A 26,678-nucleotide genomic window follows, 5' to 3' on the forward strand; every position below is an offset into this window, starting at 1 on the left:
AATACCATCACAGCATATTAACACCTACTGTGTATTTAGGTGCTGGAGTGAGGTAGGGCCATGAAGATGCTCAGAGGGCTGGAGCACTCTCCTGTGAAGACAGGCTGAGAGAGTTGGGGCTGTTCAGCCTGGAGAAGGAAGAGAAGGCTAAGGGGTGGGGGTAGGCCTGAAAGAAAGCTGGAGAGGGACTTTTTCCAAGGGCATGTAGCGATAGGACAAGAGGGAATGGCTTTGAACTGGAAGAGGGTAGATTTAGATTAGATATTAGGAATAAATTCTTCATTGTAAGGGTGGTGAGGCACTGGCACAGGTTGCCCAGAGAAGCTGTGGGTGCCCCATCCCTGGAAGTGTTCAGGGCCAGGTTGGATGGGGCTTTGAGCAACCTGGTCTAGTGGGAGGTGTCCCTGCCCATGGCACAGGGGCTGGAACTAGATGATCTTTAAGATTCCTTCCAACCCAAACCATTCTGTGATTCTATGATGGGAGAGAGTAAGAGAAGAGAAGGCTGGAAACACCTTGGGAAGGTAGTTCTGCCAACATCCTGCCTCACAGCAGGTTTGGCTTGGCATAAACTGTTCCTTTATAAATGATTCCCTAACCTTTTCTACAGAAAATCTCCAATGACAGAGAAGTCCTCCTCAGTTTATTCTACACATGTCTATTCTATAGGGCAATTGCTCTTCTGGGAAATGGAGGGACAGTATAACCTTGATTCAGATCACAGTCCTCTCAACCTTTCCAACTGAAGAGGTAATACATCTCAGAGGTGTACAACTGTAACTTCTGGTCCTAAAGGTCCAGGACACACTGGCCTGCTTCCTCCCTACTCCTCTGCTTGTGTAGTTCTCAGTACTTCTCCAGCCTAGAGTGATGGTACAGCTATCAATCCATGAATAAATCTGGTGTTCAAATATTCTTGGAGTGAAGTGATAGCTGTAGCAGAACATGAAAAACTGAAGGGGCCAGACTTGGAGATATGCAACACTAATTCAGTCTACTGATGTATTCGTGACAGAATAACAATTAAAAATTAATTCCATCATAATCATTCATTGTAATGCTAGTCAATTTATCAAAAATTAAATGTGCAAACCTGTGTACTCACTTAAAGCCATTATAAAATCAGTATAAATTTTACTGATAAGTTACCACTTCCAATAAATCTCCAGTCATCCTCAGCATCTGAAGTTTTGAATTTGTGAGGTGACACTGGGTTTGTTGGAACAGTGTTGATGTTCATAGAGCTGAAGACACAGTAATAGTTCTTTCATAGCTGGTATCACACCCTGTCCCTCTCTCCAGGTCCTAAGTGATGTTACTGTGGTACCTTGTACTGCAATACTATAGCATGATACCTCTTTAGGACTTAATAACATAGCTGCTCCACTGACACGTAAGGTCAGTTATTCCATTCTCATGGATCCACCTTCCTCAAGGTAGAGGATGAGCTGCCAAAGGCAACCTAGTCCCAATTCAAACTGGTACAAAAAAATCCAGACTTTAACATATTATTAAACTGAACAAAAGCTCTTTCTCTCAAGGCTACATGCAATTTGGCAAATGAGCCAGCAAGCAGAAAAAAGCAATCAGCTGCAGGAATCTTACGTATTTAGCATCAGCCCAGCCACTCTTTGGGGACCACATCTTTCCCTCTCCAATTAATCCCAGAGCAAGATGAGAGAGGGGGGCCAAGTCTCCGCTGGCTCCAACTGTCCCTTTCTCTGGGATATAAGGAAGGCAGGACGCTACAAAGAAAGCAAAAACGACTCCTGTTAGAGCTTCCCCTCGATACACTCCACGGAAAACAGAGAAGCCAGCACATGAATGCGGTCACAGTTAACATCCTGCGATCATAGCCAATGGCACCAACATGACTACTCTTGCCGCAGACTGGGATTTGCCCCTGCTCACAGGCTAGCTGCAGTTTATAAAGAAATCAACCCCCTTCTGCACTTAGTTCTGCATTTAGTTTTAGAATGGGGGGACCACAGCCAGGGGCAATTGCATCTACAGCCACATAAGCCAGGCAGGTAAAACATCACTCCTCTCAGCTCTCTGTTGCAGGGTGACCATCTGGTGTGGACAAAGCTACCTCCTGCTAAACACTGGATTACTGCTAGAAACCATCTTCAAGCCCTCTTGCCCCCATCCTACTCCTCTGAGCACTGAATGAGTGGAAATGAAGAAAAGGAGTCCAGGGAACTGCAGAAAAAGCAGGGAAGGGACCAGTCTGCTTCTCTGCTTTTGCAAAGCTAAACACTGAATTGCAGCTCCTTCACCCACTGCAGGAGGAAAGAGATGTAACAGAGGGCAGCACAGAGCCTGTAATCTTTGGGCCTCAGGTATATGCACATGGCTCTTCTCCCACGCATGGTCCATAGCCTCAACCACCTTCCAATCTATGGTTTATGAAAAAAGAGAAGGAAAGTTGAAGCTAACACTCTAACACAGGGAGAGGGTGCTCTCTGCTCATCACTGCTGCACCGGCATGCTTTAGCAGAAGGACCATCAATGGACATCTGCTAACGAACAGCACAGCCACCCCTTTGGTTTCTGTGCTGCAGCGTCCAGCAAGGCCACCCAGCTTTAACACCTATGGCCATCTGACTTGCTGATTAGCTGTGCAATTGTGTGTGGCTGCCTTGTAGCCCTTGCTTACAAACACTTGTGTAAGTCTCAGGGGGTCTACTAACAATAGCAGGTGCTGCTCAAGCAGGTCTACTTGGCAAACAACAGCACATGCAGTTTTCTACATGGAAATCACCCCCACACCCCGCCACAAATCCCAGCATCCCTAATGACAGTGGCACACACATCAGCACACACCCAACAGGACAAAAGTTAAGAGATTTGAGCCCTTGTAGAAGAGCCTGCCCAGAGTCAAGAGTCATGCTCTTGGTCAAGCTTAGTCTCAAACCTGACCTCTCAGAGGCTCATTTCCCAAACTTCTGCCTGTTGCATCCCTTTCTCTCAGCTTCTCCCATCAGTTCTTTTCATATCCCAAGTTCTTAAAGAGAGGAATGGTCTCCAGTTGTAAACTTGTACAGCCAAGCTCTGGTCTTACCAAGTTGAAAGACCAACATCTGTAGCTTGACCTACTGTGCTATACCCTTTAATGAAACAGTTAAAAGAGAAATAAAAAGGCAAAAGGGGATTTTCTTTAAACATATTTTTACCATTGAATGCTTCAATAACTTGCTGGAGCGTTTCTAGGGATATTCCACTGTATCCTTTTGCTAGGACATTGATTCTCAGCGCCAATAGCATGCGAGATCTCTCTGGGCTCAAAGGCTTCCCCACACCTGGAACAGTAACCCTCTTGGTTACTAACCCACTACCAACAGCAGCAGCAAAGGGAAACATCAAGCCATTTCTCATTACCTGCAGAATGCGAACGAACCAAGTTCACTTGAAGTTCCCTATGAAAAAAATATATGTAAAACCTCAAATAAATCTCATCAGGTTTTATTTTGCACAAAACAGGGAAATACTGAAGCAAGCAGCCCTCCCGTCTAACCACAGAGTATAAATGTACAGGGTTGAACTGCTCCCTCTTCTTCCCTTGCTGAAAAGAAAGGACAGAGAAACCCACGCACACAACTTACCTCAGCTTACTGTTTGGGATGACAGTCCTGGCAAACTTCCCAAATCCAGTGGTGATTCCATAAACAACTGCAAGAAACATACACTGCTGGTTACGGAGGGAACCTGATGAAGTTTTCTAAACAATTAATAGAGATAAAAATAGTTACCCGTCTGTTCCTTTACAATCCTTTCAATCACTTCTCGTGATTGATTGACTTTTGCTTCAGCTTCAGGCGTAAGCTAAAACATGAGTAGTTTAAATATTAGTGTATCTGTCGTTATTTAACTGTAGAAAAACATGTAATTTTTAGCTGCATTTGTTCAGAATCTTTACCTTTATCTTGTAGAGCCCCTTTCCTAAATTGACCAAGTCCTCCGTTGTTAAGCTGTTGCCATCTAAAGAAATATACTACACCAAAGAACCATCTTTTAGTTTGGGATATGTATACATATAAAGTTGCTTAATAATCAGAATTAAAAAAAAAATATCAAAACTCATCAATCGTAGGAAGCTTGCCCATGCTCACCTGTAAGACAGGAACTTGCTAACAAAAACATAATAAGCACAGTATAATTTGGATTCCTAGACCCAGCCAATCTAACAGCCCCTGCTCTTGTGAACATTGCAGTGGCTCAGCTCTCAGCATGTTCTGGTGAACAGCAGGATTCGTTACTGAGTTGTAAAATCATTGGCAATTCCTACCTGTTCTGGTTCTCGGTATTTGCTATATCTGAAAGTTCTGTAAAGGAAAAAAGAGGGCAGACAGGATTTCACAGATAGTGACCATTTGATTACAGCTGGCAATGTGTTTTAAGAATGGAGTAACTCTAAAAGAACAGAGAAATCTAGAAAATTAGAAATCTGGAATTATAAAAAATTCACAAAACGCTCAAAAAAGGATACAAATGAACTCCTTCTGGCTGAGATGGTATGAAATCTGGAGACATTATATCTCCTTCTATAACTAGAAGAAATATGCAGAATAAACACAAATGGGATTAAATTGCATTCTACACGTAATTTGATTTGTTTTTCATTACAATACACAGCAGTAAGAATTCTAACTTGCAGTTACCAGCCCTGAACATATTTATGTGCTTTCAGGAAAATAACAAAGGAGTATATATTTATTTAAGGTACTCTAAAGGCAAAAGCAGAACAGCCCAACCCAAACATATACTATATATGACATCACATACAGATGGTGTATATAGAATCCTGTACCTTCTAAACCTTGCATAGTTCTGTTCCTAAAAATTACATATTCTTAAAACACTTTGGCATTTTCCCATAAAAATTGTTAGATACTATGTCAGATACAATTTTAGATAAACTAAGCCAGTTTGCTGACCCAGATGCCAACGCAATCACTCTGCAATGTGTTGCTTGAGGTTCTGCTTACCAACTTCAACAAATTCATTGTCATCTAGAGCATCCTCCACAGTATCATCAAGATCCAGCAAGCCAAGTCCCTTGCACCTTCGAATATAAAATTTTACTTCTTCCACCGAGGCGAATCCCCCGTTGTCAGGTTTGTTTTTCATGTACCGTCTCACAGCTTCCTTTCCCAGCCACCCAACTGTGTTCTTGCAGCTTAAGCACGGCACTGCCAGCCATTCCCCTCGGACATGCACAGTGTATCTCGGCATGTTTTCTCTCCAAAATTTCCCTTGACCAAGAAGGGCTGCAGCGTGCAGCAGCCTTACATTTACCACACGATGGCCTGGAGAGCAGTGTCCAGCTGGAGTCCAGTGTTGCAATTGGGCAGAGGCAAAAATCCACCCTCAAAATCCCCACCTTTGTAAATAAGCACGATCCATGTACGTGGCTGACTTCATCCAACCAAACCAAACCCAGGGAGCACACCCTTTTCATGGAAAGGCAACCCCCTCCCCCAACCATTGCCACAGGAATTTTTTTCCAAAGATCACCTCAGGAATACATGAATGAAAATCCAGGAGCTGGAGCTTATGTACCAAGCATAGATAAATAAATCAAACTAAGCTGACATGCAACTGTCCTAAAAACTGAAGGGTTTAGCAGGAGTTAAGAGCTGTCACCTGGCAGTAGATCACAGTAGTGAAGACTTGCATGAGGGACCGGGCTGGAAGAAAGTCACCCCATTATTATGGGTTGGTTGTGGCTGCTAGGATTGAAAGGAGAATGTATTATAGTACTTTTACATCTCTGCAGAGCAGGATAAAAGCAGGCCCACTTTGCTCAGTCCCATGCTGAAGTTTGAAAACATAATTTTGTATTGTAGGTGAGGAAAAGATTCATGAATTTCCATTACCCTTTCATTATGCTCTGGAAAATGCTGCTAGAACAGGTAGCAACAAACATAAGGCCACACCTGCACACTACTGAGCCTGGTGCTGCTGCATCATCCTCCTTTTGCAGGCAGATGCGAAGAGGCAAAGATGGGGACAAGTATCTGTTAGATGGTGCCAGAACAGTTTAGCAATAACCACATCTGCACTGAAGCTGAAAATACTTTTGTCTTTAAAGACAAAGCAGTAACACCTCGTAGTCCATGCCATCCACAAAATCGTTCCCAGCAAAGGGAATACTATGAAGAGCACTTACCTGGCGTTGAACTATTCTAAGGAATTTTAACTCAAGACCTATCGGTGGGAGTCTCTGTGTGGGAGACACTGCCCCAGCAGAGCAGGACGCTACCAAAAGCCATGCATACCACTTTTTTCTTTTCCCAGCTCTAACAGCAAGAAGCCAGAATTACCTGGCAGCACGAACTCCAACTGCCAAATCACTATATATGACAGATTGGCTTTTACAACAAAATGTTGCCACAAAACTAATAATGTAAAACATTTCTAAAACAAGGCACAGGAGTTCTCATTGCAATCTGACAGCTTGAACCAGAACCTGTTAACACCAGATACCCTCCTCCTCCTACCAGAGCCCCACCCGAGAGAATCCCCAATCAGGTGATGCTGTAGCAGAAACCTGGTTAGATTTTGGAATCACATCAAAGAAATTTCTAACCTGAAATATAGAAGAATTATTTTCAGTGAGTTTTCCAGCAGAAGTTATCACTCATTCAGAGCATTAGCAAGAAGGGAATGAATGGCTCGTTAGGTCCTTAACACAGGAAGAAAGCCTGCTCTTCAGACACAAGGAAATGACACTACTTTTGTTCCCAAAAAAGCCAGTCTTTTCTTGTGTTTATTAAAAACTGAGTATCACAATATTCATAGAAAGTATTTAAATTGATTTTTGAGCCTCAATCGGCTAGGAGTTAATTTTTCTATCATTTTTACATAAACTACTTAGACATACGTAAGTTAAAGTTGAATGGAAGGACTCAGCATGCCTCAAATTGGTAAAATCCAACAAGGTATGTTCATGCCTTTATTTGTATTATAGCTGCCAGCATGAAAAGATGAATCTCCTGGTAAAGTACGTAACTTCATCTACTTGAAAGCTTATACTGATCAACACTTAGAACAGAAATAAATTGATTGGTAGGCTCTCCACACCCACCTGAAGTGGTATTATTACATCCAAGCCTTTTGCCATGTATTTGGTACCTTCCTCCTCTAAACCAGTGCTTTTTATTTGTTTGTTACTCCTTAATATAGGGGTTTCTCAGATCTAAATCTGTGTCAACAGATCTAATGCTAACTGATCTTCTCCAGGAAAAGCAGTTCTTTCAAACTCACTTCAAAAACCAATCTACAGATGGCAGTATTCACAACAGTTTCACCTAAACCACTGACTTGAAGTGCTGCAAGAATTGTAAGGATAACAGCCTTTTTTTAAGTTTTTAAACTTATCTCTAAGTTGTTATATTAGCATGTCCAGAATTGATTAAAAATTGCAAATATTAAAAAATTCAAGCTGAGGATGGAAAGACTTGGGCTTTAGTGCCCCCTTGCAATAATTAGAAGCTTCGAAAATACATAGGGGGTTGAAATCTGTTTAGGTTTTTGTAGTCCTCTTAGACCCGTAATAAGAATTTCTCCACAACAAAGAAGAGTAAATAAAACTGTTATTTCAAAAATTTTCATACAGATCAATACACAGACAAGCAGACAATGAAAAGATTTATTTTTCAGACTTCAGATAGTGGACCTTTCAACCACATTGCTATGAAAAAGAAAGCTGTGCACAAAGAGCCATACCATCCACCAATTAATTTTCTGTGTTTTTGAATTCCACGACTGACAAACGACTACATCTTAGAACAGCTTTTATCTGTGTTCTAAAAACTGCTTGTAACAAAACCATTCTCCCAATACCAGAGATTTAGCAATTTTACTGTTTTACTTGGAAATGCAAAACAGAAAGTACCGAACTTGAGGTGGAAAGTTAGTTTTAAGCTAAATTAGTACTAAAGCAGCAGAGCACTTTATGGCATAACCAAGCACGCATATCAACAGTTTGTGGAATCAGTCTCTTCCTTCAGCAACAGAACATTTCAGAGAAATCAGTAAATTTGTCACTGATCCAGTTTCAAGTCTTTGCCCACAAGCATTGAAGTGACTGGGTGCATAGAGGCTCTATGCTCCAGAAATGTCTTTACAGCCAGATCTTGACACTTGTCAAAATTGTAAAGGTCCCTGTAAAAGGAGGAAAAAAAAGAAAAAACCCAACTCATTATTACAAAAATCCTTGAAAATAGTACAATGGGGGTTTTCTCAAGGTTTTACTTTGGCCTTGAAAGCTTCGCATTAAAGTGTATACCGGAAGACTAAGCTTTCTTCTATCCAAAAAGTCAGCAAGTGGAAAGTGACTCTGAAGATAAGCTTGTCCACAGTATACAGAAAATTCTGTATTATATCACTTTGAAACATAACAAATACACGTACAATGTCAAGTATTATACATTCCATTATACTAAAAATGTCAACAGCGTGAGCTCCTACAATTTGGACATTACTTTTACCTGAACAAGGGTCGAGTAAACTTCATCCTGCCCTGATCTGTTGCCATTTTTAAAGCCAGAGGAATAGCTTCTTCCCACCTGGACTTGATACAGAGGCGCAGCCATCTGGGGAGAAAAAATAAAATAAAATTAAAATTACACTTTTATGTTCATTTGTGATGATTACTTAGCTCACAATTCTTTTCCTGGGCAGTGCTGTGTCACCAGGGGAATGAGATTCTAGCCAAGTTCAACATTAAATATTTAGTGCCTGACTACCACATTACGGAAGTGGACTTTTCTATAAAATAGGAAAAAATTGCTTCAAAGTTTCTCCAAAATGGTCCAATGATCTTCTGCAGCTATGTATCTTTTATATTACAGTAGTGTCCAAATGCATCACTCAGAATTACAGGGCACTTGTCGTATTTGACCAAGTGATTGAAAAAAACAAAAAAAACCCCAAACAAAACAACTCCAGCAACTGGCATGTGCTTGTTTGGTTTTAAAAATAAGAAACTGACAAGAACTAGAAACTATACTGTATATTTAAAATACTTAGGTTTTTTAATAAGAAACAAAGAGCTCTAAGTTAGTTAAGGCAGAATAACCATGATTATTGCAAATGTATCTAAGTACATAACAGCAACAAAATATGCAATACTTCAAGATACTTGTTAAGACTGTTTATGTCCTCAAGAATACCTTTTTTTTTTTTTTTTAAAACAACTGGCATGTCTAAATACAAAGTGCTCTGGTAAGCATGCTTGCACGTGCACTGACAAAAAAACCACCACAACAACAACAAAAATCCCCCCAAACCTACACCAGTTCTGTACAACAGTATGTCTCATTTATGAAGCAGGACACTGTTTTATGAAAGCATTTAACAGTAGAAAAATGCCCATACTAGAACTAACCTGAATCTTATTTCAGAATTGTTTATAGCATTGAAGTCATACACTTGCTGCATTCGTTGGACATGTGACACTGGAAGAGGAGCCTGAAAAAGTATATTGCATAGTCAGAACAAGCCAGAGGCACACTTCAAGCCACATACTCCAAAAATAAACAGGTTCATGCAAGAAGACTGATGTTACAAAGGAACTAAAAGTTTACCATGACAAATATTTGTATTTGTTCCTTTCACCTTCTCATAGTATTGGGGAAGGAGCAAGGAATAAACATTAGCAAATTCCCATATCCAGTATTTTCATTCCATTTTATTTCTAGCTTAACATCAAATGCAGACAAATTTAAGCACCTTACAGTTTTGCTTTTACCTTTCAGTCCAAAATACTCTGTATGTCACTTGTTAGCTGAAGAGCCAGACATAATCAGCGAGGCACGGATGAACATTTTAGTAACTATGTATGGCAAGAGCAGATTATTTTAGCAAGTTTTAGAAGAAAACAGACAACTTAATTCCAAAGCACACTTGCGAGTTCTGTCTGCTTTTATGATACCAAAATCAAGTTACCCCAGGCACACATTTACCTCCAGAAGCAACAGTGCCAGGAACTCAATCAACTGATGAGATGACATATCCTTGAGGTCTGCTGAGCTGAATGAGCCCAAATCACTCTCTTCCGCCTAAAAGAGAATGGTTACTTAAGTTTTTAATAGGTATTTCAAAGCATAATCAGCTATAATTTCCTGTTTGGAAATCCACATTTACTATTGTGTCATTCCACATAAAAAAAGATACTGATCTGTATTTGTGCAGGATGTTACAAGAAGGGGAAGGGAGGGACTTAAGCTACCGCCTGATGCTTGGTATTCTTCACTTCAATTAACTTGTTTTCTCTCCACTAACATTTTATCTCCACTGCCTTTGTGTTAAAGTGAAAAATCAACTACTTTTTTATGTAAAAAGTAACATTAAGGAAGTTAAAGATAACATGCTAAGTACAGTGAAAAGCCACAGAGCTAACACAAAAGGAAGGCATGCTGAATTCTCTATTAGTTGTATGAATTCTGTGCTTAAAATTATGAGAAAATTGTGTGGTATTAGTTACTTATTATGATTTTGATAAGAAATGCATACTAGTCCAGTGTAATGTAGGGAAACTATGTCTGATACAATATAATCAGTAATATAGAGATACCTTGGCATTTGTTTTTAAATCAAGCCGTAACATCAGTTTCAAAAAGATTATTCCCAGTTTGTTTATTACACATAACAAAAGCTGGCTGTGTGTCTTGTTAAAATACGTACTGCACTTCACATACAGAAGTCATAGCAAATCCACAGAGTCTGTGATAAAAGGCTAGCTTATGAAATGCAAAATCCCTGGCAGCCATGAAAACACTCTCTCTCAGCAAATGATAGATTTCAGAAGAGAATGGCTCACTATACAAAGAGAACTAGCTTTTCAAGATACAGGCACCTCGGTGTTCTTTGACCACTCACTTTGATCCATCGTTGGCTCAAGGCAACACAAGCATTTGCTAGTGTCATATCATACCTGTCAAATATTAAAAACAAAGGATCACACTTCGGAAACACAAAAAGCTCCTGCAATATTTTCACAAGAATGTTTATACGTTATTTTCAAACAGCTCCACATTTGTTCATTGTAGGCTTGAACTCAATATTGCAACAAAATTTTCAGAAGATCTATTAAAACACAATATATTTCAGTTTTAGTTAGAAGCACTTTGTGCATAGGTGATACTATCCTTTGATCCATACACTCCTAAAATGACCAATACTTTTGAGCACATACGCTCACACATTTATTATAGCTTATAGCCAAAAGAAGAATATTGCTGTAACAAACTGCCAGAAAAAAAGAATCTGCCCTGGCAACTTTCAAAGCAAAATTAATTTCTACCAGAATAAAAAAATTGAAAATATTAACAGCTACGCATTTTTCTCCTACATGAACTTCTGCATAGTACTAGGACATTTTCTAATAAAAGGTTTGTGGGAAGACTTTCACCCTGTTTACAAACTGCTTCATGACTGTGTTTGGAAAATCATGTGCAATCTGGAGAATGAAAAGAGCTATGAAAGAATGCAGCTTACGTAGGCTTCGCTGGTGGCATTCCTGGAGCATAAAACCATGAGTTCCAGTCAACTTTATCAAGAACAGCTACCTAGAAAGCAACACAAATTCTTATTCAGTTTTATATGTTATTTTTAGAGAAAAGCTTATCCTACGAAAACTAGTTTCAATCTTTTTAACATCTCTCCAATTACCCTGGAGAATCCTACACAGATTACTTCAAAACAATATTCCTTTCTAGAAAAAAAAAAAAAAAAGACATATTAATGCAAACCTGTATTTGTAAGAGGCCAGACTACATCATATTAAAATCTTGAGATAAATAAGAGAAAGATAAAGAACAGGTCCTTTGAAGAAGGTAATTCCTGAGCTATGCCATAGTTTCACATAATTAAAAGGTTTCAAGCAATTAGTTTTAAATGCTAGCCAACCTTATCCTTGAAGTATGAGTACAAGAACTTCTTCCAGTCCTCCGTTACTATGCTCTTATAAGCAAACTGCTGAATGTAAGCCTTCAAGAAGCCAATGAAGACATCTAGCAGTTAAAAAACAAACTGTTTCAGCATTTGAAATTGAAATAGGAAACAGTAATACATAAAGTCTGACTAACACTTACTTGGTCCTCCAAGAAGTTGTTCAAGGTAAAAAAGCAAAGCAAAGCCTTTCTCATACGGAACAGATGAATAGGCAACATCAGGATCTACTTCACTCAGGTTAGGGATAAGGTTAGTTAGAGGATTTTTATCTCCAAGAGTATTTATCTGTTATAAAGACAAGAAAATATAATCACTAGGAAAACTAGCACTCTTGCAAATCACTACTAATCCCATTTATAACCCATCCAAAACTAGGGTGGCCTCATTTCAAAGCATTCTTTCTCATTCTCCTTCTTCACATTGTGAATCTGCACAAAACCTATTTACTAATCTGTTTTATCAGTGTCTGATCATGTATCAAACAGAAAGGTGTTAGGATCAGTCACTCTGTGCTCCAGTTGTCTCAAAGCAGTTAATTGCTGTCATGTCTGTCATAATCATGAGCACCTAATAAAGGGATAAATATAGTTTACTAACAAACTATTTAAACTACTTGATTTAGATGGGTGGTATAAAGAATAAAATCCGAGGAAATACTCATAGTAAACCAGGTAATCTGCATCACCAAACTGAATGAAAGGGCTGGAAATATCACAGGCTGGAAATCTGAAAACTGTAGTTCAACTATGCTACTTAAAACACAAAACTAAACCACCTTCCTAGACAGTAACAGATTAAGAATATGCTAAATTATAATGCAGTACACAGGAAAGAAAAATCAGTTACATGAGGCATTGGAAATTCTGATGGTCATGTTTGCAGATAATTTTGACAAGCTTTCAGCTGCTTGTATGTTAACAGATAATACTGCAATTTAGCCATACCCAGAACAAACAAGAGAGCCTATAAAGATATTCACCCTTACAAAACAGCTTAGAACAGTTCAAAAATCTAATCTGAGTATATTAAAACTATTACCTTGGGAAGAGATCATATATCTTGGAATCAAAGTTGTTCATCCTCTAATAAAAAAAGTCTTAGAAAAGCTGACTAGACAAGTCTTATTTGTAGGTAACACAACAAATCAGCTTTATTTTATTCAGGTATAGGCTTAAACATGAAGTTGTCACAACTTTAAAAATATTTACCGTGTTCTGCAGTTCCCTCCAACCTCCCAGGGCCTGAAAGTGCCTGAACTGCTCACCAAACAACTGACCGCCAATCCTGCGTTCCAGGTATACAGTATGTCCCTCATTCAACCTGGAAATACATTGATAAAGTAAGCAGTTTGGTAAATTGAATTTAGTTGGTCTCTTTACAGATTAACTATAAAATATGATTTGCATTGCATTGAACATCACACCTACCAAAAATGCTCCCATGTTTTGTTTGTTACCAAGTTTCCTGTCCAGCTGTGAGAGATTTCATGAGCAATAACCTAAACCACAGAAAACAATGACAGATCTACTATTTAGACTCCTCTGAAAAACGAACATCAAATCCCAACAGAAAAAAAAAAATCCTAATGGAATCTCATTTCCTGCATTACATCCCCAAAGCCAGTTAGCATTCACAGCTCTGTAAACTTATCCATATGAATTTTATTTAGAGGACTAACACTATGCTACTGAACCTTCTCCAGAAATAATTTTGAATGGCCAGCCTGCAAGTCATAGAGTCACACTGATCAGCAAAAATAATTCCTCTGGTAGTACAGTGCAGGTTTATGAAGTCACATTTCAGAATGCTGGACCCATGCCAAGTGACAGGCTAGTACTACTTTCCCCACCTAAGCAACTTCTGCAGTGCTGAGATGTTCTCAAATATCAAATAGTAAGAAAACAGTCACCCCCAGAAGGATAATGAAGCATGATATATTAAAAAGTATCCATGTCAAATATTTCAGTACTATTGGGATAAGACAACATTATTTTTATTTTTAGCAGTGTATCAGTCTAGTAGAAAGACATGAGATAAAACTGCATCCAGAATACTCAACCTTCCAGAAAAACCAAAATTTATTCAAATCATACTCATGATTTCTGCTTCAAAAGAAAGCTGTACACAGTGTGAGTTCTAGTGCATACAGACATATAGTGAAAGAAGTTCTCTACGAACAACTTCACTGAGATCAACTCAGTTGTGGGTTTTAAACATATCTATACACAGGACAGGACAAAAGATACTGACCAGCTTACTTCAGTCAGCCCCCTAGGCACACAGACACCCATGTTGTTTTCATCTCTTTGTTATACAAATAGATGTGTCTCCAGTTTTCTAAAGTTTACTTAGAACTAAAACTCACTTTGTAGGACTTCTTGAGTTACTGCCGTAACTTTTAATTCCCCCAATGAAAAAGAGACCAAGTTTTCAGGTATCTATTACAAAAGTTAAAGACACAACTTCAAGTTGCATTCTACTGGAAGATATGAACCTATTTTGCACTTACATTTGACAGAGATCGATCACCTGCCTAAAAAAAAAAAAAAAAGACAAGGGAATTGTCAGTTCAAGTAAACATCAATATATACTACTTAACGCAGTTTCATGGATGATCCCTACCTGCCTCACTGCAAAGCAGGCAGCAACATTTACAGTTCTTGCTAAAGGGAAGGTTAATCCAATTTAATTATCCAATAATCCAGTGATTAATATTCATCACTTGATGGATAAGCAAGCCCTAAGCAAAAGCTGACTTTTGTCAGTGTTACACTTACCAATAGTGTTGGAGTTACAAAAGTAAGACAAGGATTCTCCATACCACCATAAGGAAAAGAAGGTGGCAAGACTAACAAATCATACTGCCCCCACACATAGGGTCCTGCTAAATCTTCTGCTATTTTCAGCATAGCTTCAGCCTGAAACAAGAATTCACATTAGTTTCTAACATGACTTCTGACTACAAACACCGAACAAGTAATAAGCTACGGATCCTGTACTTCGTTCTGTTTCATCTTGGCATGTCCCACATGCAAAATGAGTACCAAGACCGAATCAATATTTATTTTCAGTAGTAGTTTTGTGTTCCAACAGAACAGCAGCATTTTTTGGGGTGGGAGGTAGAGAAAGCACAGCTATACATGAACAAAACACTGAACTACAGTCTGTTCCTTTTCCAATACTATGTTAAACAAAGTTAGTTTACAAAAGATTTTTTTGTTAATTACCCACCTCAGCAAATTCATAGGCTGACTTATCCACTAGTTCCTTTTCAGCCCACACCAGTGTCCTTGGGCCAATCTTTCTGTTGAAAGTAAAAATGCCACTAAGACACTATGAGCCAGAAATAATTCTATGGGAAACTAATAGAGAGCACATGTTTAACTGCTCACAAGTACGCCTTGTTGCTGAATCTTTGTCACTTTTTCCTCTCCACTACTAAAGTAAGTTATAGAAAACAAAACAAAGCACACATATCCACTCTTCGGGACACATAAATAGAACGTACATTTCTGCAAAGCCATAATATAAAAGCACTATTATGGGTTAGATTAACACATCCTTGTGCAGATGAGCAACGAGGCTGAAGCTATAATTTTCTGCCTCTTGTATACGATGAGGCTCATCTGTTACCTGAGGAAAAAGATACTATTCCCAGAAGTAGAAAAAGCTCTTAGCGGTTCCAATCAATTTCAAAGTCTTCACTATATTTACTTAACTTACAGCAAAAGTATACTCTATAGAAAAAACGATGCAAGAGTGAATCAAGATACAAGCAGTTTGTTAACACACTGGTTCACTGAAAGACCTTTTAAAACTAGAAACAAGACCAAGAAACAAAAAGAATAACTTAAGTTTTATTATGATTATTAATATATATACTTGGTGCAGATGCACTCACCTGCTTTCTAAAGCTCCAACCACTAAAGCAATCAAGTAGCAAGGTATGGGAACCTAGTGGAGAATGTGAGAAAAAAAAGAAATCTTATTTGCAATGTGAGCTATCAACACAACTGATTCAAAGAAAAACAAAGGTATGTAAATGAAGAAGTGTGCGTATTTCCTCCACAGTTTCCTGCCTTATATTATAATAAAGGCATTGTTTTCTCTCCCCTAATGGTATTTCTTTATCTACAAGTAGTACTTGTTTCACAAATGTTTCATGTAAAGGCCACAAAATTGTAAGTATCATCTCTGAAAAAAAATCTGCCTACAAAAATGTCACTAGTTCAGCTACTGGTCAAAAAGAAAATCAGTTTTCCATATTCACTCCAGTTCCATTAAATTTTACGGAAGAGAAGTTAAGAGATACTGCTCAGATAAAGGGCAGTTGTATCACACAGAAAGATGCAGGAAGAGCTTTACTGAATTCAGGTAAACAAGAATATTTATGGATACAAAAGAGTCAGCAATATATATATATTTTATTTCTAAATTTGGAATTACAATAAATTCTAAATATTTGTTATTTTAATGAAAAATATTCCAAAATGACAGTATCTTTATAGAGAAATGCTTCATCCCAGTGCTCTGGGGAAAAAAGGGGTTAATACAGCTGTCCCTGTAAAAGTTCCATTTTATCTGACTAAACAATATTAAATATGTAACACTTTAAATCATAATTACTTGAAGACAACATTTCAGAAAAATTTTGTTCTACTAGTATCCCCAAACCATTACAATATAATTAAAATACCCATATAATGTGTGTTTTAATTTAACATATTAACCCACAAAATATACTCTTGAAAAGATTTAAGTCCACTGACTTGTGTTATAGACAAGTTATTAAGACTGTCAATATAGCCCTACGTTTTGATGCCCAATTTGCTAATCTGAAATTCTGAAATTACTTCAAATTTCAGTGGCTCTTGGGTTATAAATTCATTTTTACACAGGCTGCTCACCACTATGCTTCTTACCAGCTTGGCCACACAGGAACAAAAAAAGTAGCTCTGGGTGAGCTCAGCACACATGCATACCCCAGAGTGTGATGCATTTTCCTTTTTTGTTTAGGAAACACATGCCTTTTTAAAAAAAATTAGTCTCATGATTTTGTATGTTAGACAATGCATATGTCTTTTTGTGATGCATTTGTCTTTTTTCATTGATTTATTTTGTGTTTAATGCATTCTGACTTCTTTTGTTGAATGAAACACATGCCTTTTCTAACAAATTATTTTAACAGCTTTCTATATTAGAAAGGGTAGTACAATTTCAACTAAACTAAATGTTATTCCTTGTACAGGTCCACCAAACTTACCAACAGTGTATTTCCAGATAACATACAGCTCTGGATACATACAACATAGAAGCCTCATGCACTAGACCAAGAGCGGCAAATGTTTTGGCTTCACAGAGAAGGCAGAACACCACACACAGAGCTCACAGATAAGGTCACAATTATTTTCCTCTCTCAGGTTTCACACAGCAGCCAAATCAACCCAACAGCTGCTGCAGTTCAGAGTAGGTTTCCCTCTTCTCCGCCAGTCACACAATTCCATCCCTCCTTGCAGTCATTCGGTCCCCTCAGCAGCCCAGATCAGGTCACTAAAACAATTTCTTTTTAAAATTTAAGTTAATTTTATCTGCTTGTTCAGCAAAATGTACTTGGTTCACCAAGGGACCCCATAAACATCAGAACTGTAACCCAAGAAGCTGTAAAACAAAAATGCCACAACAGTAAATTGAGATTGCCACTTTAGGAGCAGTGGTATCATTAAACTAGCTGCACCACTTAATAAAACTTCACAGTCAGAATGGTAATCTCTAATTAGCTAGAGATAGTTTCCATAAAACCCAAAGTTGTCACCTTTAAATAAAAATAAAAAAATATGTTGTCAGAATTTGCCTGACTTCAAGTTACAAATTGATTCCAATGCTCAGCTTCACTGCTGAGATCCTGGTAAACTTAAAATCTGCAGGACCTGTTTTCCAAAACTCACTGTCATGTTATTCAAGTCCATGCATTACTTCCCAAGAATCAGCGCAGACAGAAAGGGTTTTGACAGTACTAGCTTTCAGTATACTAAACATCTTCAAAACGCGAATTTGGCTTTTCGGGGAATGCCAAAACAACCAGTAAACATCACCTGCTCTGGGTGACTTTCCAGAGCTGGGAGATTCATGATACCTCATATTTCTATAGTGGCAAAGATCCATTGTAAGTCACATGATTTAGCAATGACATCAAAACCCTATCTGAAGTGACTGTGAACTGAATAAGACCTTAAGCATCTTTACTAGCCTGGAGCACTTACATCCTGACTGAAACGGTATATCTTCCGACTGCTGTCCTCTGGGTCGGGCACCTCTCCATCACGATTAGCACTCATAAGAGCCACCAGCTCTTTAGGAACAGATATCTGAAACAGAAATTTTGGTTACCCAACCATGAGGAACTCAGGTGGCACACATGATTATACAATATACTAGAAGCAACAGCAAAGAGAATAGCCCAGATTTATTCTGTTAACTCCTCTCTACCAAGCAGAATATAAGGCAATAGAAAATTTTGTCTTAAAGCTGGCAATATTTCATTAACCAGAAAAATTACCTCCGACAGAAGTTAAAAGTTTCACTTTCTTCATACTCCTGAACTGTAATGTCATATTGCACATCTTGCTTTTTGCTTTCTTATAACAATCAGACTATTTTATACCAGGACTGCAAAGATCCCTTAACTATGTACCAGTATATATTACTTAAGGCATATATGAGAGTAATTTCAAGTACTACAACACTGTTTGTTGCTTACTGACAGCTCTTCCTGATTTAAGAAGATATTTCTTTCTACTACAGCACTTTTTTCCTTTTTTTGAAATAAAGATACATGTGAATGAAAAAGGAGATGATATATACGTAAGAAAACGGTAAAGCTAGGGAAGTGCCACAGGGATCATGGCTCTTACATTAAGATTACAGTTGTCATTCTCTGTTTTTATTTTAGGCCACATGCTGGCAGCTACAAAAAAATACAATTCACCCATTGTGTGTCTTTAGACACACATGACTTAGGTTCATCTACCTCTGCATAGTAGGTCAGTTTCACAGCAGGTGTGTCTTGGCATGGAAAGATGGCTCTGCAGTGGATAGCCTGGAGGGGATAAAAAAAACCCAACAACAGCTAAACTAACAATCTTTCTAATGCAGAGACATTGATAATGCAGATATATAGAAATAAATCAAACATAATATACTGGGCATCTATACAGCTCATCCAGAGAATTAATCACCTACAAACAAACACTTCCTATCACATAGCATATAGTAGTTTTCATCGTTAAGGCTTCTCTAAACGAAATAACAGTAAGTAAGACAGATCAATAGCCACATATATTGATTGCAGAGGACTGCATGTTCTTCAACAAGAACACTAGAGAGGGTAAAGCAGATCTGGAATGATTAAATTGCAAATATATAATAAAATCTCAGCCATGTCCTGACTTATTAACTGCTTTCATTTAAGACCTTTGACACTCACAACAAGTTAATGGGCTACTGTACTTTTTCCCATGTCAGCCTTCCTCTCCAACTCTCTGGAAACCAAGGGGTATTACAGCAGTACGTCAATGAGTTTGAAAAAAAAAGATATTTTAAAATCCACTCAACCTGACACTGGCTGAAGAGAAACGGGTGTTGCTTTCCAGAAGTTTGCTCTGGAGTGAACCATTGGAGAGCTGAAGACTTCGGAGAGCTTTCAAAAGAGATTTCAACAATTGCTTCTTGTCCCCTGTGTAATAAAGAATACAGTCAGACTGTTTTGACACAACTCCCAACAACTACTGAAACTCCTCCACAAAGATTCTGAAGAACAGGTCTGCAGCACTGTCCAAAAGCATTAAAATTAAGAACAAGTAGCACATTAAAAACAACCTCTCCCTTTAAATTATGATAGTGAAAATTAGCCAGTTTAGTTTAATTTTAACATCCCAAGACACTTCTATTATTTTCTTTACTAAGCAGAAATTTTTCCTCTCCTCTCTGCAAGGCGAACATGGACTTTAACCAATTTGGATGAGCTATGTACATCTAGTTTTGTCCCAACTATCTAATGCTGTACACATAAGTATAAAAAAACCTCACTGCAGTAAGCAAACAAAAAAGTCTATAAAGCCTATAAAAGAACATACATGTTTCAGTAACATAGGATTTGTGTATTCTGTAAATGAAATTCAGATTTTGCAGCTGATGCTATGTTCTGTAAGTATGATCCTTAAGCAGAAAAACATACATCGATACTGAAAACAGTAATCCTGAAAAACCCTGTTAACAGTAGGGTTAACAAGAAAAATAAAAATCATTCACATTTTATTCAGGGATTCAGAACAGGTCTAAAGTAAAAACTAACAGTTCTGTGCAAGACAGGTATCAGCTCGCTAACAAGACAACACACACAAACCTGACATTCATACTTTTTATTTTTTAAAACCATTATCATAACCATCACTGACACCAAAAGCACACAGAAGTACTTGCTTCTGTTATGGGAAAGTTCCAGGTTACACATGCAACTCTCCAGAATTAACAATCCAAGCATAAAACAGAACAAACTTCAGCTGATCAGAGGAACCGGACACTAGATAAGCTGACTAGGTATATGTATCTGGTTTATAACCAGTATTCCAAAGTACATACTTGACAAGAAAAAGAGAAAATAATTTATATAACTGCTAAGGCACATTGCTTAGTGAACAGTCAGGCTTTCAGCTGTAACTCCTACCCTTTCCTATCACAGTTTTATTGATATTTTCATGGGGGACTGTATCTCACGCAAGACTATAAATTCTTACGATCACAACTCATAACTCCCTCTTTGTAGCTTTTTTCTTACAAGGAAATTAGCAATAAAAAGAAAAGCTGAATGTCAAACAAGAACTGGCCTACGTTTCTGCTGTAGCCTGTTTGTACTTAATTTGATCAGTTTCATATCAGATCATGAGCGTCTCCCTAGAAAGGGCTGCTATTGTATGACATTCTCTTCCACATTGTATGTTTCTAAATTGCACTAATTCAGAGAACAATGACAACAAAAAATAAGTAGAAACCAGACATGAGTTTGTAGAGGTAGTAAACTTCTGAAAACAAAACAATCAGAACCAACTTAGTATACAATTTTATTTATATAAAGGAACTTCCTTATACAACCACAGCTTGCAGGTTGGGCACATGCCATACCATGCAGTTACAACATACAAATTGCCAAGACATTTACTGTAATTTGTCAACAACTTTTTAGTTTTGCAACTGAGAAGGTAAGACTATGATAGTTCATTCTTCATCATGCTGTTAAAACTCAAGTTTCAGTTTTTAGGGATTCAGGCCTAGCATAGTCAATACAATAAAAAATTTATTATTTGAAAACATGTTTCTATATAATCAGAGTCGTAACCTGCAGTTCTAGAGAAATGCAGGATCAACTCTTGTATGAAAGAAAGGCAAACAGGGCCTGTAACTTGGTATGTGCCATACTGTAGCAATTCTGAACATGACAAAATTCAGGTAGTTGAAGCAGAAAGAATATTACTGACAAGCAGCACTGGAAAAATTGTAATGCATTACACATCATTCCACTATTTTCTTTAGCAAGTCATTTTGTACATGGTGTAAGCCCTTGGGACCCGTACAAAGACTCCCAGAGCTTTGGCTGTCTAATGAAAGCCAAATACTAAATTTATCTACATGATCATGCCAAATAAATGCATCACCCTAAATTTATAAGGTGTTTGCAAGCTTTACACAATGATCCTACAGGCACATAAGCACTTTACACAGTGCATTTTGGAAACCACTTAAAGGAACAGGGAAAAATGCATACCTTCTTAGTTCAAAAGGAAGTGTGATTTCCAGGGGGGTCCCCTTGAAACTGTGCTTTTGTCCAAAACCAAATTTTGCATCCTGTCCATTTACGGTCACTTTAAATATCTGTAGGTCTTTTGTATCCAAGACCTGTAATGAAGCAAATATTACATACCCGTTAAATAGTGCAATAATGAATGTAGCACTCATAAAATCTTAAACACAAGTGTCTCTGAAGGAAGAAGTATTTACTAAGCAAAAACAGGAAAAACTGACTGAGCACTAGGAACCAGCGTTTTAAGAGAGCAGCACTCAAATTAGAAAACTGGAGGGCAAAGAGGATGATAACCAACTTCTGACCGTGGAAGTGGAAAACAGGAGTTTACCAAGGTAACTAGAAGGGACTTCCCAGTGCTGCTATGAAATGAGAATGATAGAAAAGGCTCTGCCAGCGTTTCCACCCTGAACTACCCATTAAGAATCTAGACTTCCATGCAATGGAAGGTGAGTTAAATAACGCAGCATGACTGAAGTGTTACTCTTTTATTATTAACAGGATGGTTTGGGGGTTTTCTATAAGATGTGCCGACCAAAACGATTTTATGGAGCTAGCATGCAAAAAGCCCACAACCCCCAAACTTCACTTTGCATGTTAAGCAAAGCTGATGAAGTTTATACGTGTATTTGCGTAGCTAACCGAGAAAGTAGCTGGCATAATAAAACACAGACGTGAAAAAGCCGTAAGCGCAGTTTTCCAATGGCTCATTCCCATCTTTTCGGCAACAGGCTCTTCGCCATTTTAAGGGGAACGAACGCACCGCTGCCCTTCCCTTGCACGACGCGCCGGCTGCAGGCGCGGCAAGCGGGAGGCCCGGGCGGCGCGGTGTGAGGAGCGCGCAGGGGCCGCGGGCGCGCCCGACCGGCCGGCGGCTCCAGCCCGGCAGGCGGCAGGACCGGCGGGTCCCGGGGGTGAGGTGGCCGCCAGCGGCGGCAGGGAAGGAGGGACCGGGGCGACGGCCGAGGGGAGGCACCGCCGAGGCGGCCCCGAGCGGCACGGCCCCCGCACCCCGCCGCTCCCCCTCCGACGGGCGCCCCGGAGCGGCCCCTCACGGGCCGCCGCCTTCCCCGCCGCGAACAGCGCGGGGGTCGCGCCTCCCCCCCGCCCCGCCGTTACCAGGCAGCGCTGCGCCTCGCGCTCGGCGCGCGCGGTGAAGGCCGCCGTGCCCCGCAGCGCCTGCGCGCCGAAGTCCACGCGGCAGCGCAGGTAGAGGTGGCGCGTGAGGCAGCAGGAGGGCGACGCGAAGGAGCTGGGGTCCGCCGCCATCGCTCGCGCGCCGTCTGCCCCGAGCCGCGCGACCGCGGGCAGCACCGGGGCCGCCCCGCCTAGTGCGGGAGGGGTGCCCGCGCTAGGGCCTCTGGGAGGCGTAGTCCCGCCCTCCGCGGGAAGCGCGAGGGCAGCGCGCGGAGAACTACGAGGCCCGCGGCGCATCGCGGGAGGAGGCGGCGCGGAGCGCGCCAGGAAACCTGGTTGGCGGCGCGGAGCCGGGGCCAGGCTGGGAGCGCGGAGACACCATGTGGTGGCTGGTAGAGGGCTTCTACCCGTACAGTTCCTCGTTAGTATAGTGGTAAGTATCCCCGCCTGTCACGCGGGAGACCGGGGTTCGATTCCCCGACGGGGAGGTACAATCGTTTTGCTTTTCCTCCCCTCCTCCGCCGATGCGGCTCCTACCCTACAGGCACAAAGCAATTCTTTGCGAAATTAAAGCTGTTGCAGACAAGCGCTGGTAGAGTACCGCGGCTTTAAAACAGGAAGCGCAGAAGAAAAACACAGCTGGGGCTTGGCTGCCTACCTGCCTCAGGCCTGAGGGGGCCTGGAGGCCGCTGGGGCAGCTGCAGGGTTTTACAAGCTCAGCTGCTTAACGGAGAGAACGGCTGGGGAAAGGATTTTCGTAGTTAAATGGCTCAAACAGCTGAACACGGGGGTTGATTAAACCTTCCAAAAATATTTGCCTTTTTTGTTAAACTAAGATGGAAGAAAAAAAACCCGACACCCCAGCCTCACCGAAACCAGTGAGGTGGAAACAATGGGAAGAAGAACGGGTTAAATGTGGCAGAAGAGGGATGGCAGAAGGTCAAGGCAGCCTCCTGGCCTGTAGCAATGCAGCCCCTCACTTTAATCCTCAAAGTGGGAACTCTGGAGACTAGGAACCCCCAAGGCTGCGCCGATCCCAGCCGGAGCTGGTACTTGCAGCCAGCTGCCAGCCGCCTGCTGAGCTAGCTAAAGGTCTGCTGCAAAACATGTGTGAGCCTCCAGCGTCCCTGCTTGCATGTACTTAGCATCGTTGGAAAAACCTTTTTAGGCAACCCTCCTTTTTTTGCATGTATGTGTGTTTTTAATCCTTCTGCGGAAAGGCATCGTTTATTTATTTATTTATTTATTGACACTTCAGCGCAAGGTTGCTAAAAGACATAACCTCATTTCTGTGGCCGGGCAGCAGATGCCAAGCAATGTGATGACCCAAATTTCTCTTTTTCCAAGTCAGGATAGAATGCCACAGTTGATCGTGTATAAAAGAGATAAGGAATTGGGACCTGAGGCAAGAGGCCAAGACACCTGGCTGCGAGGGGTGTGGGATGCGTGCCTGGTGTTTAGCGTGGGAGGCCTGGAGGGCCCTGCTCTGGCCCTGGCTTTGTGCACTAAGACAGTTTCAATAAAATTAATCTGATGCCCTGACCCTGGCATTGAAAGCAAATTGTTCTGTACCACAAGTGACCTCACATCAACCACACAAATACAGCAGCAAGGACTCAAGTGAGGACGTTGTCTCCATGTAATAAAAGCTAAGATCTAATTTGACGGCAAACAAGGTGCAATTACTTTTGACAAAACTTTTCCAGAAGCCACAGACACGTATCACTGAATGCAGAACCTAACCTTTGTCACCCTCAGAAATCAGTTGCCAAAATCACGTCTTCAGCCTGCATGCACACAGTTGTGGGAGCAGCATACCAGGAGCTCAGGGTTCCACAGGTGCAGGATGGATGCAAGGCTTGAGGTACAGTGCAAGACCAAGAGGTGCTTTCTGTGGGCTCACCAGCTGGTGGCAAAGCCCCTGGGCCTCCCAAGAGCATCCTGCTGCCTCAGCTGTCCCATCTGGCTGTGACCCTAAGATGGGCACGTGAGAAACACATGAAGAAGAGGGTGTGTGACATGATGCATCATCCACAGCGATACACTGAAGCTTTGTATAAATGAGCTGGACTAGAGCCACATGCAGACAAGCCCAGATAAACCCAAAAGGAGAGGAAGGGAGTTTCAGCAGGTCTATTGCTGCATGTATTGTAGAAAGAAGAAAAAACAACCTCAACATTTTTCCTTTTGCGATTTCTGAATTTCTTCCCATGCCCACTTCCCTTTCTCAAAATCCACATATCTATGTCATCAGAAATTCAAGGAAACTGGTTTTGTTTAGTAGGCAGTTTATTTCAAAACAGGATGGACCATAAAATGTAAGAAAGAATTATTAGCTCATATGTGTTGGCACTCAGTCAGGCAATTTCAGCTGTCATAAAACAATAAGGGATAATAATAAAAAAATAAGGGATTAGAAAAGCAATGCATTCAAGACAGAAATATGCTGATGGTGCTTTGCAGGCATAAAGTCTTGCAAGCAACTTGATACCTGCTTAGTTGGGGTTACTGTTTTCGGATTAAGCTTTCACTGTGCACAAGCAAACTACCCAAGAGGCAAAGTTTAGCTATAGACCTGCACATTGCAGAGTCCCGGGAAGTCAGTCTCATTTGTGCATGGGCAAAGGTAAAAGGAAGAGGAACAAGTAGCTCAGGGTGTTGAGCAGGGTTTTACAAGGTCTACCTTTCTCCCTCTGTGGGGTACTTTGTTCTCACCTAAGTCTCCCCAAGGAGCTCAGCCTCTTTCCCCTGTCCTGTGGTACCAAATTCTTCCCATGCACACTCACGGTGCTATTGCACCCCACCTGGCAGTGTGGAGCCAGCACCACTGGAATGCCAGCAGCAATGCCAGCAAGCCCAGCCACAGCTGCCCACGCCACCTTGGACCTCTGTGAGAATTCTGGGGCGGTCCAGGCTGGCTTCCCCGTGGGCAAAGTCCACAGGAGGCACAAGGCAAGGAGCACCAGCAGGAAGCTTCCTGCAGTGTTTGTAGAAAGTTTGAACGGTGGCCGGCTCTAATGAAATCTGGCAGAGCAAACACTGCTGTATTGCTAGCTCTGTGATGGGGCCTGTTGCCACCCTTGGATCATCTCCTGGGAAAATAGCTGCATGAGGATGATAGCTGGGCAGTGGCTGTCCCCAGTCGCTGCCACCATCCCTGCCCTGATTGCCTTGTGTGGGTGCTGTGGGGCAGTGCCCTTGCCAGTGGGAGCACGGCCCCACCAGCTGCTGAGGAGCACCCTGCCCCTGTGACTCCCTGGCGCACCAACCCTCGCACAGGAGGTGTGGGTCTGTGAGCACAGCATGCCACCAAGGAGCTGGCAACTGAATCCTTTCATTGAAAATTTCCAATGTCTTTACACAGGTCTGGGTCTTCAGGTGCTGCACATTGCTGCAGCCCCACTTGGGTCAGTGGAGCAGCACTAATATAAGCCATATGGGACGCTGACCTACCCGCCAATTAAAAAATACCCAGGCCACCATCAGGCATTTGATCCCGATGCGTACTGTGGTTTTATGACTCCTCCAGACTACCCTGGCATGTTTCCATATTAGCTTATAATAAGGGTAAATTAGGTGTCCATTTTTTCTCCAGTAGCTCTTAACATACTGAGCACTTAATACTTAAGCATAATGATTTACAAGGAACCGTTCAGTTTTATACATGAGCGACTAGTAATGGATTCAGTTTCCTGGGGCAGATAGGGTGGAAAGTATTTTAAAGCAG

At 40.7% G+C, this 26,678-nt stretch overlaps 2 protein-coding genes and 1 non-coding gene across 3 annotated transcripts in view; 1 reads left to right on the forward strand and 2 right to left on the reverse strand.

Annotated features, from left to right (window-relative positions):
- HAL (histidine ammonia-lyase) overlaps positions 1-5,356 on the reverse strand; it is a 15,304-nt gene extending 9,948 nt beyond the window's left edge. Inside the window, exons 1-9 of the mRNA XM_040595277.1 lie at positions 4,989-5,356; positions 4,490-4,550; positions 4,289-4,316; positions 3,920-3,994; positions 3,753-3,825; positions 3,606-3,672; positions 3,382-3,419; positions 3,177-3,302; positions 1,606-1,745 (exon numbers count right to left, since the gene is read on the reverse strand). Coding sequence (XP_040451211.1) covers positions 1,606-1,745; positions 3,177-3,302; positions 3,382-3,419; positions 3,606-3,672; positions 3,753-3,825; positions 3,920-3,994; positions 4,289-4,316; positions 4,490-4,550; positions 4,989-5,235 — 855 coding nt within the window. The 5' untranslated portion in view covers positions 5,236-5,356. The remainder of the gene's footprint in view (positions 1-1,605; positions 1,746-3,176; positions 3,303-3,381; positions 3,420-3,605; positions 3,673-3,752; positions 3,826-3,919; positions 3,995-4,288; positions 4,317-4,489; positions 4,551-4,988) is intronic.
- Positions 5,357-7,640: 2,284 nt separating this feature from the next.
- LTA4H (leukotriene A4 hydrolase) lies at positions 7,641-23,136 on the reverse strand. The gene is made up of 19 exons (XM_040595278.1): positions 22,934-23,136; positions 21,779-21,909; positions 19,573-19,693; positions 18,989-19,057; positions 18,222-18,326; positions 15,863-15,915; positions 15,193-15,265; positions 14,739-14,879; positions 14,471-14,494; positions 13,389-13,459; positions 13,170-13,281; positions 12,102-12,246; positions 11,917-12,020; positions 11,506-11,576; positions 10,888-10,942; positions 9,972-10,067; positions 9,395-9,477; positions 8,496-8,600; positions 7,641-8,169 (listed from the first exon to the last, which is right to left on the reverse strand). The coding sequence occupies exons 1-19, from the start codon at positions 23,081-23,083 to the stop codon at positions 8,049-8,051; spliced, it is 1,830 nt and encodes a 609-aa protein (XP_040451212.1). The 5' UTR covers positions 23,084-23,136; the 3' UTR covers positions 7,641-8,048.
- Positions 23,137-23,367: 231 nt separating this feature from the next.
- On the forward strand, positions 23,368-23,439 carry TRNAD-GUC. The gene has a single exon. It is a non-coding gene; the product is annotated as a tRNA-Asp (tRNA).
- The last annotated feature ends 3,239 nt before the right edge of the window (positions 23,440-26,678 follow it).

The sequence above is a fragment of the Falco naumanni genome, chromosome 5 (genome assembly GCF_017639655.2).
Source record: "Falco naumanni isolate bFalNau1 chromosome 5, bFalNau1.pat, whole genome shotgun sequence".
In the NCBI taxonomy this organism is placed as follows: Eukaryota; Metazoa; Chordata; class Aves; order Falconiformes; family Falconidae; genus Falco; species Falco naumanni.

What these genes read in the sequence shown, in the direction of transcription:
- LTA4H (XM_040595278.1), bottom strand. Translation starts at nt 23,083, where the DNA reads ATGGCGGCGGACCCCAGCTCCTTCGCGTCGCCCTCCTGCTGCCTCACG. An exon ending in CTTCCTTTTGAACTAAGAAG is followed by an intron (nt 19,694 to 21,778) that starts GTATGCATTTTT and finishes TTTATTACACAG; the next exon opens with GGGACAAGAAGCAATTGTTG. An exon ending in ACTCATACTTCAAGGATAAG is followed by an intron (nt 11,577 to 11,916) that starts GTTGGCTAGCAT and finishes GTTGCTTTCTAG; the next exon opens with GTAGCTGTTCTTGATAAAGT.